General features: G+C 47.0%; 1 protein-coding gene and 2 long non-coding RNA genes across 3 annotated transcripts in view; 2 read left to right on the top strand and 1 right to left on the bottom strand.

Annotated features, from left to right (window-relative positions):
• Window positions 1-4: 4 nt before the first annotated feature.
• LOC308482457 lies at window positions 5-15,585 on the bottom strand. The gene is made up of 3 exons (XR_013989274.1): window positions 14,944-15,585; window positions 5,048-6,694; window positions 5-1,937 (listed from the first exon to the last, which is right to left on the bottom strand). It is a non-coding gene; the product is annotated as an uncharacterized lncRNA (long non-coding RNA).
• Window positions 15,586-16,218: 633 nt separating this feature from the next.
• TSHZ3 (teashirt zinc finger homeobox 3) overlaps window positions 16,219-21,085 on the top strand; it is a 115,691-nt gene continuing 110,824 nt past the window's right edge. Inside the window, exon 1 of the mRNA XM_081015508.1 lies at window positions 16,219-16,310. Within this exon, the coding sequence (XP_080871634.1) occupies window positions 16,271-16,310 (40 nt within the window). The 5' untranslated portion in view covers window positions 16,219-16,270. The remainder of the gene's footprint in view (window positions 16,311-21,085) is intronic.
• Window positions 17,047-19,679, top strand: LOC308483006. Its single transcript, XR_013989542.1, has 2 exons — window positions 17,047-17,625; window positions 19,456-19,679. It is a non-coding gene; the product is annotated as an uncharacterized lncRNA (long non-coding RNA).

Here is a 21,085-nt window from a genome sequence, read left to right as displayed (position 1 = left end):
CTTTTTAAACTCACAGCGGATGCGTTTGCTCAGGCTCGCTAAAGCCTCTATAATATCTGTTCTGGTATTTTCCCCTTATTCCCTCATAAAAGATAAGACACGACACAGTCTTCTATAAAAATATAAAAAGAGTTTACTCACATTCTGTTCACAATCAGATCCCAGAAGGCAGACTTAGCTTAGAAAAGTAACATACACCTGGAAACTATCTCATAAGGAGACAGTCCCTTTGTCCTCTCTTGGCTGGAGGCCAAGAGAGCATCTTTGGCTAAACAGATTTTGCTTCTTCAATGCATGTAGTCATAGAGAGAGAGATGGCTGCCCTGCCCTGTGCTTTTGTCATTACCTGCACAGGTGAGGCCACACCGACCTCTAGTCACATGCAGAGGAAGTCTGTCCCTGTCCAGAAGGAAACAGGAAGTTTAGCTGCTGGCTGGACAAACATCCCTCCCCATGTGTAAACATGTTCACTCTAGGAATGTTGTACTTGACTGCTCCTGTGTTTTACATCCCACAGTTGTGGGGGCTGAATGATGAGGGATGAACCATGTATGTCACCTTGATCTCCTTGGAGAAAATGGTGGATGGTAAAATGTATTTATCTCTTATTTATTACATCTATTTCAGCAGTGGCAGCAGGCAACATGGCCCACTCAGCTCTGTCCCTCAGCCTTTTGTTGTTCCTCCCTGACCCCTAGCATCGGCTGCCTGTGGTGGATTTTTGTGACTCAAGATAGGGTCATCACTGCACTGGAACCCTAATCCTAACCTGACTGGCAGCAGAATTCCTGGATTTCAGGCAGGGTCCTCTCCTAGTTGAACCTGGGGCCTTCTGCCAGCAAAGCGTATGCTCTGCCACTGAGCTTCAGGGCTTCAGTTCCCCACTGAGAGATTTACCCTTTAGAACCCTAAGGAGGGAGCAAAACCCTGAAAAATGACAGCTCACAGTTTCAAAATTGAGCAAGACATCCGCCAGAAGGCAAAAAATGAAAATTTAAAAAGCAAGGAACGGTGACTTATCAGGGACACTTGGAGCACAGAACCCAGTCCCAGATTTACCACCCACTGAGAAGTAAACCTAAATGAAAGCACCTGGAGCAGGTCTTGATTTGACAATTGTGGGGTGCGTGTGTGTGTGTAGGGGAGGGTGCAGAGACAGCTCCTGTGGAAATTAAAAGGCAAAGCAAAAGCCGAAAGAGTGAGGCCAAAACTCCATAGCTATTGGAACAATTACAGAGCACACGCATCCCTTCTGAACAAATCGACCTTTTCCTTTTCATCAAGTTGCAAAACACTAAAGGTTAAGGAATGTTTGAAAGGAAGCTAATGCTTTTTAAAATGGGGAGGTGGGTAGATTTATTCAAGACTCAAGCAAAGTTTGTGAGGAACCGTAAGGCACTAAACACATAAATTCCCCGCTTCCAATAAAAAGAAAAGAAGGAGAATATGAACAGGCACATGCAATCTGTACATGCAATGTTTTTGTTTTTTGTTTTTTTTATTGGAAGGATGAATGAATGTTATGAATGAGTGTTGCTTCCAGGACGACATGAAGTTTGAAAAGAATAAATAGCCAACGAGAGGCACCTGCCCCAATGCTGGTTAATTGCAATTTTTAAGCCACATTTCTTTGTCTCTAGTGTACGGGGATGACATGAGTACAAGGAGAGCAGATCAATGATGGTGTCAGATTTTCTTACTTTCCACGTTGCGTTTGACCTGGATGGCACGAACGGTAGTCACAACTAACGGGGAAAATGAAACCGCCTGTCCTGCTTTTATCACCCTAATGAGCACAAACAAAAATATGTAGAGAAACGCTTTCCCCAAAGTTCTCGAGGTTACTGCTCCAATCCTTCAGCTGTCCCTGAGCGAGCAGGGACAAATGTCAATTGGTACACCACGCAAAGGATTTGTGGGACAATTCAATCTTTACCCTAAAAAAGAAAGAAAGAAAAGAAATTGTGTGCAATAACAACAGCTGCAACTATAATAGCCTTAGTGACAATCATCGGAAATTAAAGAGAGAATAGGAGCATAATACATAAAACTACAGCATCTTAAAGACTTAACCATTAATGAACTCTGTTTTGTGGCTTTTGTAGGCTGGAGTCCACATCATTGGATGGAAGTCTGCAAAAGCTTCTGCAAACATGGAATGTTGTCAGTCTTTAAGGCGACCCAAGACCATTTTGCATTGGATAGGGATGGAGGAGAATTTCAATTCACATCGCATTTAAAGGTGGGTCTAACTTATTCACACTTTTGGAAACAATATAAGACGATATAAGAAACATAGCAGGCCTTCAAAATTTGCACTGTTCTGGATTTTGCAACGCAATTCTCTGATCAAGCAATGTTCTAAGAAATGTGTATAGGTGGAAATAATATACAGGAAAAATTAGAGGTAATTGCTTTGCAAAAATGTGCATATTAGGCAAAAATGCACAAGGACACACTAGTGAATCTTCATGAGCAAAAACAAACAAACTTCAAATGGATGTAGAAGTGTGGATAATTGAATTTAAGACTGGAAAAATGACAAAGAGGGAGAAACAGAAATTGACAGATTTGCCCATCCCTGGTGCCTGATGGAACAAAAACAGCTGCCCCTCTGGAATAAGGACATAATCCCAGTCTGACAAAAGGTCCATTTCGTCCAGTATCCTATTTTAACAAGTGGGCTCCAGACACTTCTGGAAGCCCATGATCAAGGAGCTTGAGTTTAGTGTTCTTGCAAACTGTTCCATCTAAACATGATCAGCTTCCTTCTAAACCTACTATGAACAGTCATTGCCCTCAACCAGAGCCAATGTGGTATTGTACAGAAGATGCTAAACCAGGAGGGCCTGGTTCAAATGTCCCATCCTACAGCTCCATAAGTGACCATAGGCAAAGCAGTATTTCTCAGCTAACAATTCTACCATCTCATTCTGTGGCACATGTAGACGGGGCATTGGTGTTCTTCAAAATGTGTCATCATCCCGTCCCCCCCATGTATGGTCAGGGCAGGTCCAATACATTTTGCTGCCCGAGGAAGAATGCTAACACCTCTCCCTCCTCCAATTCAAGGTGCGTAGTACTTGAGGAGGGCCAAGTTAAAATCCCACAATCACCTCTTATTGTTGTATTGTCACTTACGCTAACAAAGATACCTTTGCTGTCCCTTCTTGACATCCAAAACAAGCCGTCTGAGGCACTCACTACACTCTGCCTAATGGTAGGGGCAGCTGTGTCTAGGATGTCACTCTGCCTTGGTGCAGCCTCCTCCCTGTTCCAGAGTGGGGCAGGCCTGTATGGATTAAAATTGAATACTGGGGACACATGCCCAATTCCATGTGCCACCTTCAAAACGCTTACCTAAAATTACAGTTGAATTGGATTAATAAATGAATGCAAGATACTAGAGCTTAAACGGGGCTCTGGAGATGGTGCAATCAAACTTCTCGAGATGTCAGCACAGCACTTAGCAGTATTTAACAGTTGCATAATATATGGAAATTCACTTTTGTGTTCCCATGCTGGGAGATATTTCACCTGCTGACATTCTGATGGCGTCATGCAGCAATACAAAGCAGAAGAGCCCTGCCAGGGGGGGAAAGTTGGCAACCTTAGTCTCAGCTTTTCCATGGCTTGACCCCTGCGCTTGAAACTGTAGCTTTGCTAAAGGGTCAGAAAAGTCCTTGTCATCCCCCTTCATTGCACTGCAACGGCAGCTATTTAACCAGCTTACACACCCCCTAAACTGTGTTAAATCCAGATACTCAGAAAATCCTGGGAAGCGAATCATTTCTGTTTCTCTTCCCTAAAATCCTGTTTGCTAAAACCCATTTGGTAGATGAGAGAATATTTTCTTCATTGTGAATAAGTGCTCAGGTTCACTCAGTCATTCCTGTTAACTGCCAAACGCGCCCCCTTTCTCCAGCATATAGGATTTCTATGAAAGCATGATTTAATTTGCAGTTAATTAACTCATCAAATCATCATTCTGATTAATCAATTAATGCTTTCAGACCCAACCGAGACATTTGTAATTTCTTACGAATAAAGTGGGCCCTTTTTTAAATTCATATGGCATGGTGATCAGCCGAAGTGAATGACAGGCAGTGTAAGTGATGCTTTGGACTAAAGTACATGGGATGCTCCTTCAATTAAAGTTTGAAAGCACTAATAGCCATTGATTTGATTCATTCATTAACTACAGATTAAAATGTTGAGTTTACAATCAGAACTCATCCATTGTGGGGAAAGGGTGAGCAATACGTTTAGGCATGAAGCATTGGGGACAAGAGCCTTGGAAGGGTTGCCGTAATACTGGAATGTCTCTAAGCATGTACAAAGTGCTTTTCTGTCATTGGTGAGCCTGAAAATAGGCTCTGGTTTGTTTGTTTTTCAAAATGTTGAAGTATTCTGCACAGTGGGGAATCTGTGGCAAACAGACTTGGTATTGGGGGGGACGTTGGGGCAGTCATTGTGATGCCCTCTAGATGCTGTTGGACTACAACTCCCATGAGCCACAGCCAGCATGGACAATGGTCAGGGATGATAGGACTTTTAGTTTAACAGCAACTGGCTGGCAACACATTTGCTACCCCTGGCAAGGTGTCAAAAGAAATTCAACTACACTCTTTAACCACAGACAATTGAGAGACAAACGAAATGGGTGTGTACAGCACAGGCAGAGATGCTTCTAGTATAGCTCTCTTAATGATGATGTGCATCTAGGCAGCAGCACCACCACCACCACCCCGCCCCAAATGGTAAAATGGTTTAGCTCCAGGCACCTCTTCATGATCAGAAATAAGCATTCCTGGGGGAAGGAACCATAGCACACAGGGGTGGGACTGAGCGCGCTCACTTCTCCTGCAAAAGTTCCCAGGTTAATGCTTGGGCATCAGCAGTTGCAAAGGGGCCAAGGGATCCCAAATATTTGCTGCGGCTCTTGGTCGCAGACAAGCCCCGCGCAAAAACGAGTTTGCAAAAAAGACGAGCTGGTGCCTTCGCAGCGCGCGTAAACTTGGTTGCAGGATCGCAGGAAACCCCTCACCTTTAACAGCTGTGAAAGGCAAGAGTTTAAACGAGCGTCACTCTCCCTCACAACTCTGCAGGGCAAACTTGCTCCGGTGCCCTCCCTCTCCTTTCTTTTCAGGACGGATAAAAGAAAGTCCTTCCACTGCGCAGCGGCGCGTTGTTGAACTACGGAACTCGCGCCCGCAGGAGGCAGCGATGATGGCCACCAAATTGGATGGCTTCAAAAGTGGATTGGACAAATTCGTGGAAGGGGGTAAGGCTATCAATGGCCGCCAGCCACTAAGGTCATGCTCTGCTTCCACAGTTGGAGGCAGCAATGCTCCTGAATACCAGTTGCTGGAAATCACTGGGCTCTTGGGCTCGGGTCTTGCTTGCGGGTTTTCTACAGGCATCTGGGTGGCCACTGTGAGAACAGGATGCTGGACTAGATGGGGCACTGGCCTGATCCTGCAGGCTTTTTCGATGCTCTTTTCTCCCTTGCATCAGGTCACACACACACACACACCTCCACCTCTTCTCCTTAAAGGATAGGTATCATGACAGTTAACATCCAGGAAAGTCGTCTTAATCCTCCCATCAATGAAAAGCAAAACAAGTAACCGAGCAACAAAAGATGTTTTTAATTGTTGACAGCCCCACTTTTTTGCTAAGGAACCCCGGGAGACCCTGCTATGGAAGGGCAGGCGCAGTTAGCGGCGCGCCCCACCACCACCGCGTGCCAAGGGAGGGGGGGGGGTCTCCTTCGAATCCAACGCCTGCTCTAACGGATGTCTGTCTTGGAATTCAGAAATGCCTGCGCCACACACACACACACTGTTTTTGTGTCCTAGACAAAAGAGAAACCCCCTTGTTTCTCTTGCGAAACCATCCCAGCGTCGAAGGAAAGGGAAAAGGCTCGTGGGGCCGGGGGAGGATTTGTCTTGCTGTAAATCACCCATCCTTGTCTGGGACTGCTAGCGCCTCCGCCCTGCTTAAGCACATGCGTAACTCTCACCAAAATAAGTGAGACTTATTCGTTTTAGTGGATCGGTGCCAAAAAAATTTTTTTAATTGTTTTACACAGAGGCGTTTGAAAACAGCACAATTTTTTTTTAGAAAGAGTGAGTGGGTGGGTGTGTCAAAGACGTGGACATAAAGAAAATACGAATTCTTAGTCTCTCTCTTTCTCATACACCGTTTATGCTATGCAATCAAATGACTTGTGCTTTCTTTTTTAAGCGAATCAAGCTTTATTGAGTATATATTATAGATTATTTTTTAAAAAATAAATACATGGATGGATCTGGATATCCTGAGCCAGGATCCCAAAAACGTTGCTCGTGGTACTTGCTGCGCTTGCCCTTCTTTTTAAAAAAGCAAGCAAAAGGGAAAAAGAAAAGAGCAATCCCATTTATGCAAAGGCGTCCGCTAGCAAAAACTTCCTAAGGGTGTGTGAAATTGACTAATCTCTCATGGCTTAATATAAATAGCATTTGCTGTCGCCTCTGGTGGCGTTGCAGGATCCGTGTCTTTCCTCCTCCCTCCCGCTGCCCAGCGAGAGCGCACCGCGGCTCTGCCAGGCGTTAACTTATTTCTTCCCAAGCGATGGGCAATTGTCTTCTGCAGAGATTTCTCTTCGCTGCTTCTCTCTCCGGCGGAAGAACCATCTGCAGCTTCCAGCTTTCTGCAAAAAAACAACAACCCTGAGCGCTCTCTCCGTTTGCGTTCAGGCTGGGAAGCGATCAACCCAGAACAGGACGTCCCAGTTACAAATTGAGGGAAGCGGGCGCAAACAATATTTTTCTTTTTAAGGAACCAAAATTCCTGCAGCTCGGTCCAGGTTGAATAACCTGGTCGGCTTTAGTGGATTTAAAAGAAAATATATATACCTTCAGCTGCAGTTAAAACAAGCTAAAACAGGGTTTGCAGCAGGTGAGGTTTTGCAAACTCCCCACCTGGAAAATCTGCACTGCCCCAACCCCCAATTTGATGCCCTCAGTTAGGAAAAAGTTTGGAGACGGCCTCGAAAAGTGGTGCTTAAAAGCCATCTTTCCCCCCTTCCTTCTTCCAGAAAGGGTGTGTTTGTGTGAGCGCGCGCGCATGTGTATGCCTATGTACAGTATAGTGTGTGTGTGGCCTCAGCAGGATGAGAGCAGAAAACTTATCCAAGGAAGCTTATCTATCCCCTTGGGACTCTTGGGAGGGCTGCGTGTCCGTGCGTGATGCTCTCTAGTTGTCCCTTACGGCCGTGGCGCAAAAGGGAATCGGGAAGGCGCAAGAGCCACTTTTCCACAACAGCCCCACGCAGAGGGAAGTCAAGGCTTGGCGTTGCCGCCGCCCTTAACTGGGCGCAAAAGTCCAGAGACCGGCTGGGGTGTGTGGCGCGCCTGAGCGCAGTTGGCGAGGCGTCGTGGGCAACTGGCGAATACCTGCCTTTGCTCTGCAAACCGTTTTCATTGGCCAGCCCTTGATCTGGGGCTCTTCTGACTCGGCCCCCATTGCACTGATTTACTGGGCGCTTTAGTTCAAGAAGGAGCGCCTCTGGCCAATTGTAGCCTGTGGCCAGTTTTAGCTTCTCCTGTGTGTGGTGTTTGTGTTAAGGCGCTTGGTGTTTCAAGTACAGGCACGCACGCACCTCGCAACAGCTCCTTCCAGACAGCGACTAGGATGACAGGAAAAATAATCTGAGATGGGATCTGATACAAAGGAAAAATTGAGTTTCTTTTAAGCATCGCTTCCTTTTTTTTAAAGAAAGCGGGGAATGGCAGTAATCCAGAGAGGCAAGACAGTCATTGAATCCAAGCAACATTCCCAATTAAAATAAATAAATAAATAAATAAATAAATAAATAAATGAGATACATAAAATCGAACTTTTCCTCTCCTTGCAGGACTTGCTGAGCCCGTTTGCAAAACCTAAAGGAGTTAAAACAACAACAATTATTTTGCAAAGACCAGCAGAAGGTGGGAAAGGGGGTTGTTAAAGAATTGCTCAGACTCTCCAGATCAATGGCTTGTGGGGGTCATTTCCGACGTGGAAGTCTTTTGAGACTTGCCCCGCCCCCCTACACCTCTCCACATGCTGATTGCAGACGGTTTTTAAAAGTTCCAAGCTCTGGATTTCTGGGCTGTTAAAAACTAAAACCCTAAAAACTGTCGGAGTTATAACCACCACCGCTTTAGAGGCTCGGCAGACAAAACATCTGGTTCGTTAGGGCAAAGTTGCTGGAAAACAGAAAAGAAAACTTTGCTGCCGTGCAAATTCGCTTACCAAAACAATTTACATTCGAGAAAAGGTTCTTAGCCAAAATGAACAAACTTAGTTTCCTTTTTCTTTTTAATTTGTATCCGAGGGCTCTGGGAACCCACAAGTAATTTCCAACAGAAAATACGTTGTTATTGTTGCTGTTTCATAGCACTTGGGGCAATTTCCCCCAGAGCTCCGCCTCCCACATTTCAGGATTAATGATTACTTTTCCAACTATTTCCCCTCCCCACCAATATTTCCACCACCCTTCAAAAAAAGAAAAAAGAAAAGAACTGAAGGATGTCATTGGGAAGGAGTGAAGAAGGAGTTATGGGAGGCTGTGTTTTTTTTCCAAGCCTACAAAAACCTCAGATCCCTCATATTTATGTACATTCATTTCTCCCTTCCTTACTGTTCGTCAAGGAAGGGGGGGGGAAACACACCCAATATTTTCTTTCCCTTCCCTTGGGAGAAATTAAAATTAAACTTGCAATTAAAATCGGGGGAGGGGGTGGAACTAGTTGTTGCTTCACCTTAGAACAAAAGAAAATGTTGGTACAGGAGGGGGAAAATTATTACCAAGTTGCTTGTTTTAATAGACAGGCAAGATATATTTATGCTACAAACACACACACGTCCCTGGACCTTGCCAATTTCATTCTGCCTTGCCTGTTTACACTTACACACACTTACACACACACACACACACACACACACACACACACACACATATTAGGGAGAAGGGTTCACAGCCTCTCTAAGAATGAGTATCTGATTCTTAATACTACAAATACAAACTTTCTTGGGGAGATGGTAGGAATCAGATCCCAGTCTAAAAGGTCGGCCCCCGCCACGCACGCACACGCACACGATCATCCCCTTGCAGCCTTCTCAATAACAACACGACTACCTTTGCTCATGACGTTGTTCTGCAATGTATTTCTGCAAAGATTTGCAGCCTCCAGACTCTCTCTCTCTCTCTCTCTCCACTCACAGGCCAAACCTGTCCTCTTTGCAGGATCAGATCCTCAAGTTCCCTTAAGCCCTCGGCAAATGTAGGGCTTTCCCCCCTCTTTTTACTCCCAGTTTTATTACTCGAGGCCTAAGCAACACTCCTACAAAGTACGCAATACTTCTTGGGTGAACTTTTGATTCCATCTTAATGACGTTCAACGCGAAACGACCGGGTTAGTGCAAGGATTTGGGGAGGTTAGGTGTTTGGCTGTTTGTGCTTCCAGCAAGAGAAAAGATGTAGGAACTACGAAGCTGGTCCCAGCCAGCAGCGGTGGCAAATCTGCGTCTCCGTAGCCATGCCCAGTTTGGTACCCACGCCTCAAATACCTAAGGATAGATCATCCTTGCCAGATTGTCTGCCGCTGAAAAAGGAGGCAATTCCTTTGGAAGATCTGATCTTTTCGGAAGCCAAGTCCTTCCTCTAATTCTGCTAAAATCATCAACCTTCCCAATATTATTACGACCGTTTTAGGAATACTGGTAATCAAGCTTTCATTACAAATAAGTTTCTTTTATCTAAAAAAAAAAAGGGGGGGTGTATTTGAGAAGTCAACTTTATTGTGGCGTTACAACCCAGTAGGATATTTTCTGCTTTGTTTAATAAAACGACAACTTCTCATAGCAAAAAATGTCAAAAGTTCCTTTAAGAAAATATAAATAAATATAAACAGTTATAGATAGGTGTGTAAAGCCTAGCAGACGTGATTCCCTACGGGGGCAAGTTGCCCCCCCCCCCCGAAAGAAGAGGGGTTTTATCTGAAAACTGCCATGTTTAGCAGACTTCTTAGTTTCAGACCGGTGCAAAGGTGGCACCCCCCATCTCTCTCCATCTGAGCTACCGAAGTTTTCTGAAATGCTACGCTCATCCCCCAATCCCGAAACGGCAACACCTTAATTAAAACAATTGCATTTTACGTTCTTAGTTTCTGATAAGAACCATTAAGAGACTCTCCTCTTTTTGCAAAAAAAATTTAAAACGCCCCCCCCCAACAAGCCAAACTTGTCAGCCCAAATTCTCCAGCGCCTTCCGTAAGACTCATTCCATAGAGATGTAAACTCTCCCAGGTTTGAGTCCCCGGAACAATTAAGACTAAGGAGGTGAATTATAAAGGGAATCCTTCCTCTCCTCCCATCTTACATTATAGCTCTCTGGTTTTACCAAAAGAAGAAGAAGAAGAAAGCGAATATTGTTTCTGATACGTGGGGGAGGAAGATCAAGGTTTTCTCTCTTTTTTTTCTCTTTACACCTAGCACCCTGGCTGGAGGGGGCGGGGAATATCCCATCCCTGAAAATTCTATGCCATTTTGCAGGTATTTGACTAATTAAAAAAGAAGCAGTTTCACTGGGCCTGCCTTACTAAAATGCAGATCTTTCTAATTTAATAGCTGCAGGGGAAATGTGTGTGTGTGTGTGTGTGTGTGTGTGTGTAGGGGGGAACATGCAAGGGCTAGACGACTTGTAGTGCCCTTCGCTTCCTGTCCAAACTCCTCTGTCTCTTTCCATTCATCCAATTCTGGACCACTGTTTAATAGGAAAGTGGTCCATGGCATCGTCAGGATGCAAGAAGAACAGGATTAGACAATGAGGAGTAGATTGGTTGGGGTGGGGGTCACAAGTTTGTGTTGGGTTCTTGTGGTCCTTCAGACACACCAGGGGTTCATGATGCGACACTCAGCCCAAGGGGAAGTGAATCCAATGAAGAGAAGGATCCACATTATTTGTGGCGGGGGCGGGAGCGGGAGCGGGAGCGGGGAGCGAGGTCAGAAGGAGGTCCTTTCCCTCCCCACCCCCTGGTTTAAAATTTTGACTTACTACTCATTTGCACGCAAAACCGCCTCCCTTCCTGGCCAATAAAACTGCTATTAGCTGGCCGTTCTTCTAGTTCTAAAGCACTGTGGCCTGGAAGAAAAAGGAAAGTTTTGCTTCGGTACAAAAAGTTAAAGGATCTCTCCCGTTCGGGTTGCAAAACAGGCCTCTATCTCTGTCCGGACCTCATGGCTTTCAGTTACATCTTGTCTAACCCAGATATCGCCTAGTGTACCCCTGCTCCTTTGGGGAAACCCCCCCCCCACACACAACCCTAATAACCGCGAGCGATTCTCACGCTGAGCAAAAACTCTCAATAATAACAGTCTCAATTGCGCACACGCCTTGCTTTGGACACCCGCGCATTCTTCCCTTTAGAATCGTGTGCAGCTCTCTGTAGCTGGTCACACAAACCCCGTGCGCTTTCACGCGGTTTGACAAGCATGCATTTTGGAAAGCTGCTCCATTTCTCCGGAGTTTGTTGGGTCTCTGTCTCTCTGCTCTCCCCTCCGCCGCCGCTTCAAGACTTTGCGCTCATGATTGCTGCAAAGGCAAGCTGACCCCTTCTTCCCTGCTTAAGTTGCCCCGCGCGCGTGAGTTATTGGTGCGGAATCTCCCAGCCTCCCGTTCCGCCTGCCCGGCGCTTGCAGTTGCAACGCGCGCATCCCGGGTGACACTGATGGATGCGCCAATGGGGGAGATGGACAGATGTTGGGGCGGATCTAACGGCATGCAAAGCCAGAGAAGCAGAGGGAACTCGGAGCATCGGGATTGCGCGGAAATAAAATAGAAAACTCACTCATTCCTGGTACAAACAACCCGCCACCAACCCACCAGCAAAGTCAGAGAGGAAATGTTTCTTCTTCTATTGTTGTTGTTGTTATTATTATTATTATTATTATTATTATTATTAGGGGTAGGCTAAGGGTTTGCTAAGCAAGCCCTTATCGCCTCTGGCGGTGTCCAGATCCTGGATCCTGCAACAGCAAACCGACGCCAATGCAATGGAGCCCAGCGACCCTGGACAAGACAACTCACCCTCTTCTGCTCCTAGGCAAGAGAATTCACATTCTCCCACGCTGGCGGTGGCAATTTCCCGAGGACTGCAAAATACTTTTGCTCTCTCTCTGTTTGTGCATGTGTGTGTCTCATCCTAAGGGACCGTCTCTCTCACCCCTCCCTTTGTTAAAAAAAAAAGGAAACCATCCAACAACAGCATATTTTTCACTTCCCCTGCTACTCTTCAATGCAAAAAAAGAAGAGAGAGAAAGTACTTAATCCCTTCCCCCGCACAGCAAAACCCAACATCTGAAAACATCTGTACCGAGTGAGGGTCTTGGGAGGAATCCCAAAATCTTCAAAGACTAGGACAGACTGCAGTGTGTTTCTTAATTTTTTTTATAAAAAAAACCTTACTGTGAAAAAGTGAGATCACACTCTCCCCCCCACTCAAAAAAGCACGAGATTACACACAAATTGTTAGCATCATCATCATTTTTCTTTTTTTAAGAGAGGAAAATTCTTTGCTACTGATGTTTGCTGCGCTTAAGCAAAAGGATCTGGGTCTCCAGGCGCTTGCCCGGGCATTGCAGGGAGCTGTTATTAAATATCTCTCAGCCACACAAAGAAAAGAGAGCGGGGAGGAAGAGAGAGAGAGAAAGAGAAAGGGGGAGGGGGGTGCAATTGGCAGTCGAGAAGGTGCTTGGCTCTACCTTCTGATCCATGTTCATAAAGCACTTGAAACGCAGTTAAGAGTCCATCCTCTTTTCTCTGGCTCCCCCTCTTCCCTCCTCCCTCCCTTCCATTCCCTCTGCCGTACCCTATTGCAAGCCAGGAACACCCAATCGAACGCGCAGCGCATCGATTCTTCAAGCGCTCTTTTGGCAAGGGATTTCTTTTTCTTTCTTTTTTTTCTTTCTTTTTTTAAAAAAAACCCACCCTCCTAGATCTCTTTCCCCCACCAATGAACTTGGACTTGCAAGGCGGGGTGGGAGCGAGCGAGCGACTGACAGAGCCTCTTTTAAAAAATAAAATAAAAATTTTAAGAAGTACGTGGTGTGATGTGTGGTGAAGAAGACAATCTGGGAGGCTTGTTTCTTTTTGCAATGGACCAAGCTTAGCTGGTCTTTATTATTATTATTATTATTATTTTTTCTCCTTCCCTTCCCCGTACTGTTTGCAAAGATTTCCTGGGGGACCTTTGCAAAGATGAGGACAGAGACGTGAAGGAAGGCAGGAAGAGGAGAGGGGCGGGCGGGAGGGGGGGAGAGCTCCTAAAGTGGATCCCCTCTGCAGCAAGAAAGAGGATTGCAAGCCGGAAACCTTGGATATATGCTTGCAGGAGCCTGAAAAAGCACCCAGCAAGGAAGGCTGGTAAGTCAGGGAAGCAGCAATGCTAGAGGGGGGCGTGAATCCCGGAGGGGCGCATGAATGCTGTGGGCCCCAGAGAGAGAAGCGATTGGAGGGGCGCTGTTGTTTCTTTCCTTTCCTTTTTAATACTGGGTCCTGGGTGGAGTGTTTTGTTGTGGGGCAGGGGAGAGTTCCACGTGCAACCCAGCTCCTACTTATGCGTATTCGGATGCAAGTACCACCGACTCCGGCGGAACTTCTTCCCAAGTCAATGTCTCTCTCCTCCCCCCCCCCCCCCGTCAAAAACCCCTTCCTTTACGTTGGTGGACTCACGAATCCTAAGTCCCGGGACCCCTGATCAAAGCAGCAGGGTCAAGTTTCAAAGGGGCTTGCACCCCCTAACAAGGAGTTTGCACCTCTGTTGCTGGACTCCTGCGGTTGACCTATGCTGCTTATTATTATTATTATTATTATTAATAATAATAATAATACTTCCAGAGATGTTGGCATGCGGAACACAGTCCTCCAGCCTAGAAAAATACTTTGCCCCTTCTGTGCTCTCTCTCCCCCCCCCCGAATCCCCCGCCCTGGTGCTGCCACTGAATGGGGGGGGGGGGAGTTTAGAGGCGCCTGGCGGTGGTTGAAAGGGAAGGGAGCAGGAAGCACCCCTGATAGCAGAGCTGGGCAGACCTTCTCCCTTCCTCTCCCGCTGGCCTCCCTTGACAGATCTGCTGTCAAGGCCTGGATGACCGGAGGGCGGCCGCGTTTCAGGAGGGGTGGGCAGGCGGGAGAGGCTGCCTGGAAGAACTCTGGCTCACCCCTTCCCAGCCACCCCCCGCCCGCCTGCCAGCCACCCCCATCCGCATGCCTTCCACGCACTTCCCAGACTTTACTTTGCTGGAGGAATTCTCCTCCGAGCTGGAGAGGAAGGAAGATGATGGATTTCTTATTTCTCCCTTTTGGAGAAAAAGAGAGAAGGATCTCTAAGCCACGGGGTTTTTGTTTAAGGGGGATTCTTTCGAGGGAGTTGTCTGAGAAAGGGAGGGATTGGGACCCTGGAGCAACATAGGGAGGAGAGGTCAAGAAATGGGAGCTTTCCAGGAATCCCCCCTGGGGATCTTTGGAAGGGATCTGGACTTTGGGTGGGTGGTCTTTGAAGCTCACGAGATGGGCTTTCTCTCCAAGTTAATTGATCCAGGTGGGATAAGGGGAGACCCAAAGGATGCCTTGGAGAGGTTTAGACGGGGGCTGAGAGGGCGTTTAGGATATTGGGGGGGGGCGGTATCCCCATCTTTGTCCCATTGGCCTAGATCTGAGATTCCCTCCAGACCTCAGGGCTTTGCAATAGGAGCGGGATCGGAGAGCCCAACCGAGGTGGGACCCCCAAACTCCTGTCGGGTGATGGGACAGGGGATCCTGCCAATGCTGTCCTGGGGGTTCCCTCTGGTTGTGGAGGTGGGTGGAAACCTAGGGGATGCAGCCCGAGCACAGTGTGTGCGTGGAAAGGTGAGTCTCACCTGTGGGACGGGACGAGGAGCCGCTCTTCCTCTCCTCCTCGGCCACTCCTGGGGGTTCAGGCTCCGGGCAGGGACTTCCATAGGATACCCAAAAGGTGGCTTTCAGAACTCTCACGCGTGGTGGCTGGGGCGAAGTGGGGGGGGGGGAGAGGAAAGAAGGACGGCCCACCAGTTGGGTTGGGGAAGAGGCATGCTCCTCCCCTGCTTTCCTTGGGCAGCTTGGCATCTGAGACAACCCCCTGCCCGCTCTGCTGCAGACCGGGCACCCTCGAGATCACTCGCTCTAAGCTGATGGGCGCCGTCGAGGCTGCGGATTGAATTGAGCGGGGAGGGGACGGGTTGGAGGAGGAGGAGGAGGGATCCTCCCCCCGTCCCTCCTTGTCCCCTCCCCCTCCTCCCGGCTGCCATCTGGGGAGGGGGAATCCCCTCTCCTCCTGCCCCCCCTCCCCCCTCCAGAGCGCTCTTCTTTCGCGCGTGGCCCTTGCTGCGTTGCTGGGCGGCTGCCGCGCGAGGCGCAAAGAGTTAAGGCGGCAGCGGCAGCTTCGGCGGCAACGGTGATGGGCGCCCCCCTCTCCCTCCCTCTCCCTCTCCCCGGCGACTAGTTGGAGTCACGCTGCGATCATCTCTTTTTCCCTTCAAGCTTTGCCTGTTGCCTCCGCCGAAGCCGAAGAAGCCGCCGCTCCCTCCGAGCGCCGCTCGCCGAGCCGTCGGAGCGCCGGGCTGGAGAACTGCAAGGCTGCGCGCGGCGCTTCCAAGAGCCGGCCGGCCGCTCCAGCAGGAACCCCGGAGGGCGCTTGATGCCGTGAGCTCCCCGAAGAAGACCGGAGGAGGAGGAGAAGGAGGCGCCGCCGCTGCCGTCGGGCCGGGCTGGGGGTGGCTCCCCTCGGAAGGACTCCCCCAGAGGGCGCCTCCACAGGGCTGGCCCCAGTCCTTGCGCTCCTTGCTGCGGGGCGATCTGTCAAAGTCCCCCCTCCTTCGCTCCTTCGCTCCTTCCCTCCCTCCTTCCCGCGAGCAGCAGGGCTGTCCTTTGCGCTCCCTTCTCCGGCTGCTGCTCCTGCCTCCGCCTCCTCTTTCTCCTCCTCCTCCTCCTCCTCCTCTTGCACATCGTGCATGCCCAGCAGCGGCAGCAGAGGCGGCAGCAACAACAACAAAAAGCTCGCAGCGGCAGCGGCAGCCCAGCCTGGAGCGGCTCTCTCCTCCGACCAGGATCGAGGGAGGCTGAAGCAACTCTGTTCGCCCCCAGCCCCCAGCCGGCCACCTCCTCCGCCACCTCCTCGTCGCCGCCGCCGCCTCCTCCGGGCGCTGCCAGCGGACGCTGCCTTGCAACATGCCGAGGAGGAAACAGCAAGCGCCCCGGCGCGCAGCAGGTACGAGCCAGGCGCTCCCCCCACATCCTCTCTTCCCAGAATCTGCCACTCCAGGTTAGATTCCGCCCTGCACCCCGCTCCTCTCTTGACCGCTGGTTAGCCAGCCTCTCTTTCGCTCCTTCTCTCTCCCACGATTTAGGAAGCAGGGTGGGGTTGTGGGGGGTTGGTTGGTGGGAATAGCCACCCTCTCAGCGCCTTACTTTTGATTTTATTGGGGCTGAGACCCTTGGATTCCGGAGCTTTGGGGCACTTTCCTGAACTGTGCATCATCTGGGTGACTTGTACAAAGAGGGCCGTTGGGGTCCTCTCTGGCTTCCCCACCGCCTTCCTGGTTCCCTCTCCCAGTTTTTCACCCCAAATGTTATTTATTTATGGTTTCTTGTGCCAGAGAAGGTGGTTTGGCAGGCGGCACAGAGAGACGCTTAGGACCATGTGGATAAAATTCCTTCACCCAACTTTCTTTCTTTGCCTTTGGGGGTGACACCGAGAGAGGGGGGCATCACCACCAGACACCCTCTTCTTTCAGAATGGGCACTTCCTTTGACACCCTCCACGCTATTGATTTCTAATTTATAAGACTAAGCTGCACAGGAAACCAGAGCAAAGGGGAAAAAAGGGGAAAAACAGTTCTGGATATTGTTAGATGGTTGTCAAGAATCTTTTTTTACATTCCTTTTTACACTTTCCAGAGTTTGTTGTTTAGGATATCCATATACTTTTCCCTTTTAACTTTTTTTTTTTAAAAAAAAAAACCTGGTCCACTTTATTTATCATCAGCAGTGCTAGCTCTTGTTAAATTTGCAAACCGGATATTTTTGTGTGTGGAAAGGCCAGGTTTGCAAAACAAATACTTCTTCCTTCCTCCATGCCTTCCTTTTAAAAACAAAACACCAAACCCCTTACCTTTTATTTTTGCAGCCCTTTTTAAGGCAAGGGGTGGGTGGAGATCTGGGTCTGGAGCAGAGTTTCCTTGGCCTGTTGCCATCCTTGATTTGATGGCTGATTGATTGCCTGTCATCCAGTTGCCTTTGATCTATTCATTCCCAATAAACCTCAATAAATCACTTGCCATGGTAACGCCAGACTCTGTATGACATCACACACGTGGCCTGTCAGCTCTGCCAGTGTAACTTTCAGGGTTTCTGGTTTGCTTTAGTTGGGGTGGCATGGACGGAGAGAGTTGATTAGGGGAGATCTTCTTGCACTGGAAGATCCCCTCGCAGAGTACTGAAGGGGAGAGGATCAGTATTCCGTGGATATTGAAGTGTGGGAGATGAAGTTCTTGTAATCTTTAGGAAGTAGACATATATGCAAGGTATGCTGGAGTGCCTTTTGATTTTGAAGTGGTTGTCGTACTATGTTTAATCAGGGAGTTTATCATTTCTTGTGACAATGAGAAGGAAGGTATACTTCTCAACAGCATCTTCTCAGAAATGGCTTGGTCTACAAGATAACCAGGCAGGCAGGCTGGCAGGCTGGCTGGCTCTCATGGGCGACAAGTTTGATTTTTCTCGAAATGAATCATCATGCATGGCATACATACATCTTAACTTCATTCCTACATATCCATTTTCCCCAAAGCATGCCTCACCGATCGCCTTCCTTTCTTGAAGTTGTGATAGGAAGAAACTCTTTGTTTCCTCCTTGCAACACTTTAGCACTTTGCTCAGGAGCTGGGAAGTTAAGGAAAAGTTTCTGTTTGTAACAAACACAATGACGTAGGCACCTATCCCGTCTTCTGCCTTTCAGATGAATGTGAAGAAATGCTTGAAAGGTGAATTCAGAAGTTTGCCCTAACAATGATTAATTTCACTGGAAAGGAAATATCTTCCAGGAGGTTCAGGCCTGTTCCTGAGGGCTAAACCAAGTTTTGAACTTGCAGTGTTCAGGAAAGGAAAGTCTCCAGACCTCTGCTGGAATTGGGGTTGGGCTGTGCTTTCTGCTGAATCTTATATTTTGAGGCATGCTTTCTTCTTTATATATATGCAGTTCTCACAAACAACTTACGATGTGTGCTGCACTGAGCAAAAGTGAAATCTCTCCTAGCTAACAACAGTGCAGATTTTGAATAAAGCTGAGCACCTTTGGCTGAAGCATTTAAATCACTTTAAAAAAATAAAATAAAAAGGAAAACTAATATAGCAGCATTTTTTTTAATGAAAAGAAAGAAAAGAGCTTTTCAATGTAAAGTAGCAGGTTATTTAAGAAATATTCATTAACAAAACAAAACAAAACAAAAAAAAAAGGGAATTCGGGACTAATAGGAGATGGAAGAATGGATTTGCTCTATCAAAATGACCCGTCAAAATGACTTTGTTTCATATTTGATTTAATTGTCTCTCTCCTGACAGGCACATTTATCAATAGCTTAATGGTCAATCAGAAGTTGGCAGAGTGAATGCTTTCATTCTTTCTCATACACTTGCCTTGCCTTTACTTTATCAAAATGCCTTTGGCTAATGGATATAGGGAGTGGGGGTAGAGAATGAATGAGATCTGCTTATTTAAGGCAAGTGGAACAAAACTATGCTGTTGGTATAGGAAAAAATAGCTGAGGAGATTATTATTATTATTATTATTATTATTATTATTATTATTATTATTATTTTAAAAACCATTTGATGCAGCAGAAAGTTTTTTTAAAAAAATGTTTTCTTTTCTTTTTTATTTAACAGCTGCAACTTGTAAGGTCCGTGACTGCTTTTGTGGTATACTCAGAGCGATGACAAATTTATTGCTTTGTACTGATAGAGCAAAGAGGAGGAAAAACGGGGGGGGGGGGGGTTAGAGGGAGAGTATGTGTGTTGGAGAGAGGAGACATACACATTACATATCCCTTGATTCGTCACTCAGGAAATCCAGTCTCCAGCAACCTTGAGAATACTCTAGGAAAAAAAAATCCCCCTCCAAACTGAAAGGTCCGCTCAGCCATAAAAAAAGAAAAGTTGTTTTGCCAGCTTCATTAGTGTTCACCTAATTAGCTGTAAACCTGATGGATTCCTGACAGCTTTAATGATTGGAGATGACAAGCTCCACGCAGTGTCATCCAGCGGAATTAGGTTTGGAGCTAGTTTGATGTAATCAAGTTGATATTACACAGTCCTGGTTGCCTTTAGTTGTGCATTAACTCAATTTTCTGCTGCAGGTGACAAATGGGCTTTGGTACCTGGATAATCATGTCATAGGAATTAGGGCCCTCGTAATGGTCTGGAGTTGAATAACAACAACAAAGGACTCTCGGCAGCGTAGAGAGAGCTTGCAGCAGGTATTGCAGACAGGTGCGCAAATCCTTCATGTCTAGCCCAAGTGTGAACACCACAAGGGAGAGGACTAAAGCTGTCTTGAAGAATCAGAGAAATCTGTAAAAATGATGGTGTCTGTTTGTTTACTTTAGGACTTGGGCTGAGTAGGGTGGATGAGAGGAGAGGGGATGGAGGCACTGAACAGGGTTTCTAAGAGGTACCAAAAGGTTTTATTTGGATAGCATTCTCCCCCCCCCCCCCGAGTTTTCATCATTGAAGTTGGAAAATGGTGTGTGCTGAGAAGGGGAACAGCATTTATTGCTGATTAGGAAAGTGTGGAGATTCTGCATTTAACAGAGGCCATTCTAGTTCATGCAAGCCATAATTATCTCACTTGGAATTACAAGCTTCCACATATTGCTTTTAAAAAATAAAATCTTCCTCTTTCAATGATTGAGAAAAGATTATTGCTGTTTCCTTTTTCAGGTGGGGTTGGACATGATGGCTGGGAATTGTAAAGGTTCCCTAGAACTGCTTTCAGAGTGCCATTATAATACACATTGAACTCAGTGGGGCTTGTTTCTGAGTAGGCATGTATAGGGCTGTGTGGTTAAAGATGCAGCTCACCTTGGTATTGTTATGGTGGAATTAGAGATTTCTCGCTTTGCACCCTGAGGATGTTGCCACCCCACCTTCAAACAATAAGGCAGAGCAAATCTGATCTGAGGCCTGGAAAAATTACAGCAAAGGCTTCAGGTGTGATCCAGAATACTTAACACCAATGGGAATTATGTCATGGGTTTCAGTGCTATGTGGATTCCACCATCAGCTCTACAAAATATGCTTTATTTTCCACAACTGTACATGTAGTTCTATTAAAATCCTTAAATTGACTTCTGCTCCTGAAAAGGACTTAAGTCAGCAGGAAAATGTACAAATAGAAATAGATGGATTTTATTTTACTTCCCTCCCATGGAAACCTGTTTGGTTATCAGAGATCGCAGTGAAATTTACAAGTTCTTATAGCCTTGGTGGCGGTGGGAGCTAATCTGCCATACAGGCTGAATTATAATGCTTAGGTCTTCAGGTGAAATCCAGAATTTGGGAATATGAGTTCAGGAAGTTGAGAGTAACCCCTAAAAAAAGTTTGTACACCACAAGTAGTGTGTGTGTGTGTGTGTGTGTGTGTGTGTGTAGAACTGCATGCTGTGATAAAGTAAACTCTCTTCCTGAGTCCCTCCAGCCTCAGCCTCTGGGACTTTCCTTTGCTTACAAACCTGCCACATATTTCTCTGTGGGGCACAGAGTCTTCTTAGCTGACAAAATGATTAGTTATGGTTAAGGTTGTCCTTTGCAGCCCCTTACCCCTCAAAATAAAATTTAAAAGTGTGGGAAACAATGAGCAAAATGAGGTGAGGGAGAGAGTGGAGCGTAAACGTTTGAAAAAGGAAGGAAGTCCTGATTCCACTGAATGGCTTGTTGGGAAAGGGAATTTTCTAGAATCAGCTGCCACTGCTCCCATTAGCTTGACAG

This window comes from Podarcis pityusensis (assembly GCF_964106645.2).
Source record: "Podarcis pityusensis genome assembly, chromosome: 8".
NCBI classification, from domain to species: Eukaryota; Metazoa; Chordata; class Lepidosauria; order Squamata; family Lacertidae; genus Podarcis; species Podarcis pityusensis.
Note: the sequence above shows the minus strand (reverse complement) of the source record. Positions and strands in the feature narration are given on the sequence as shown.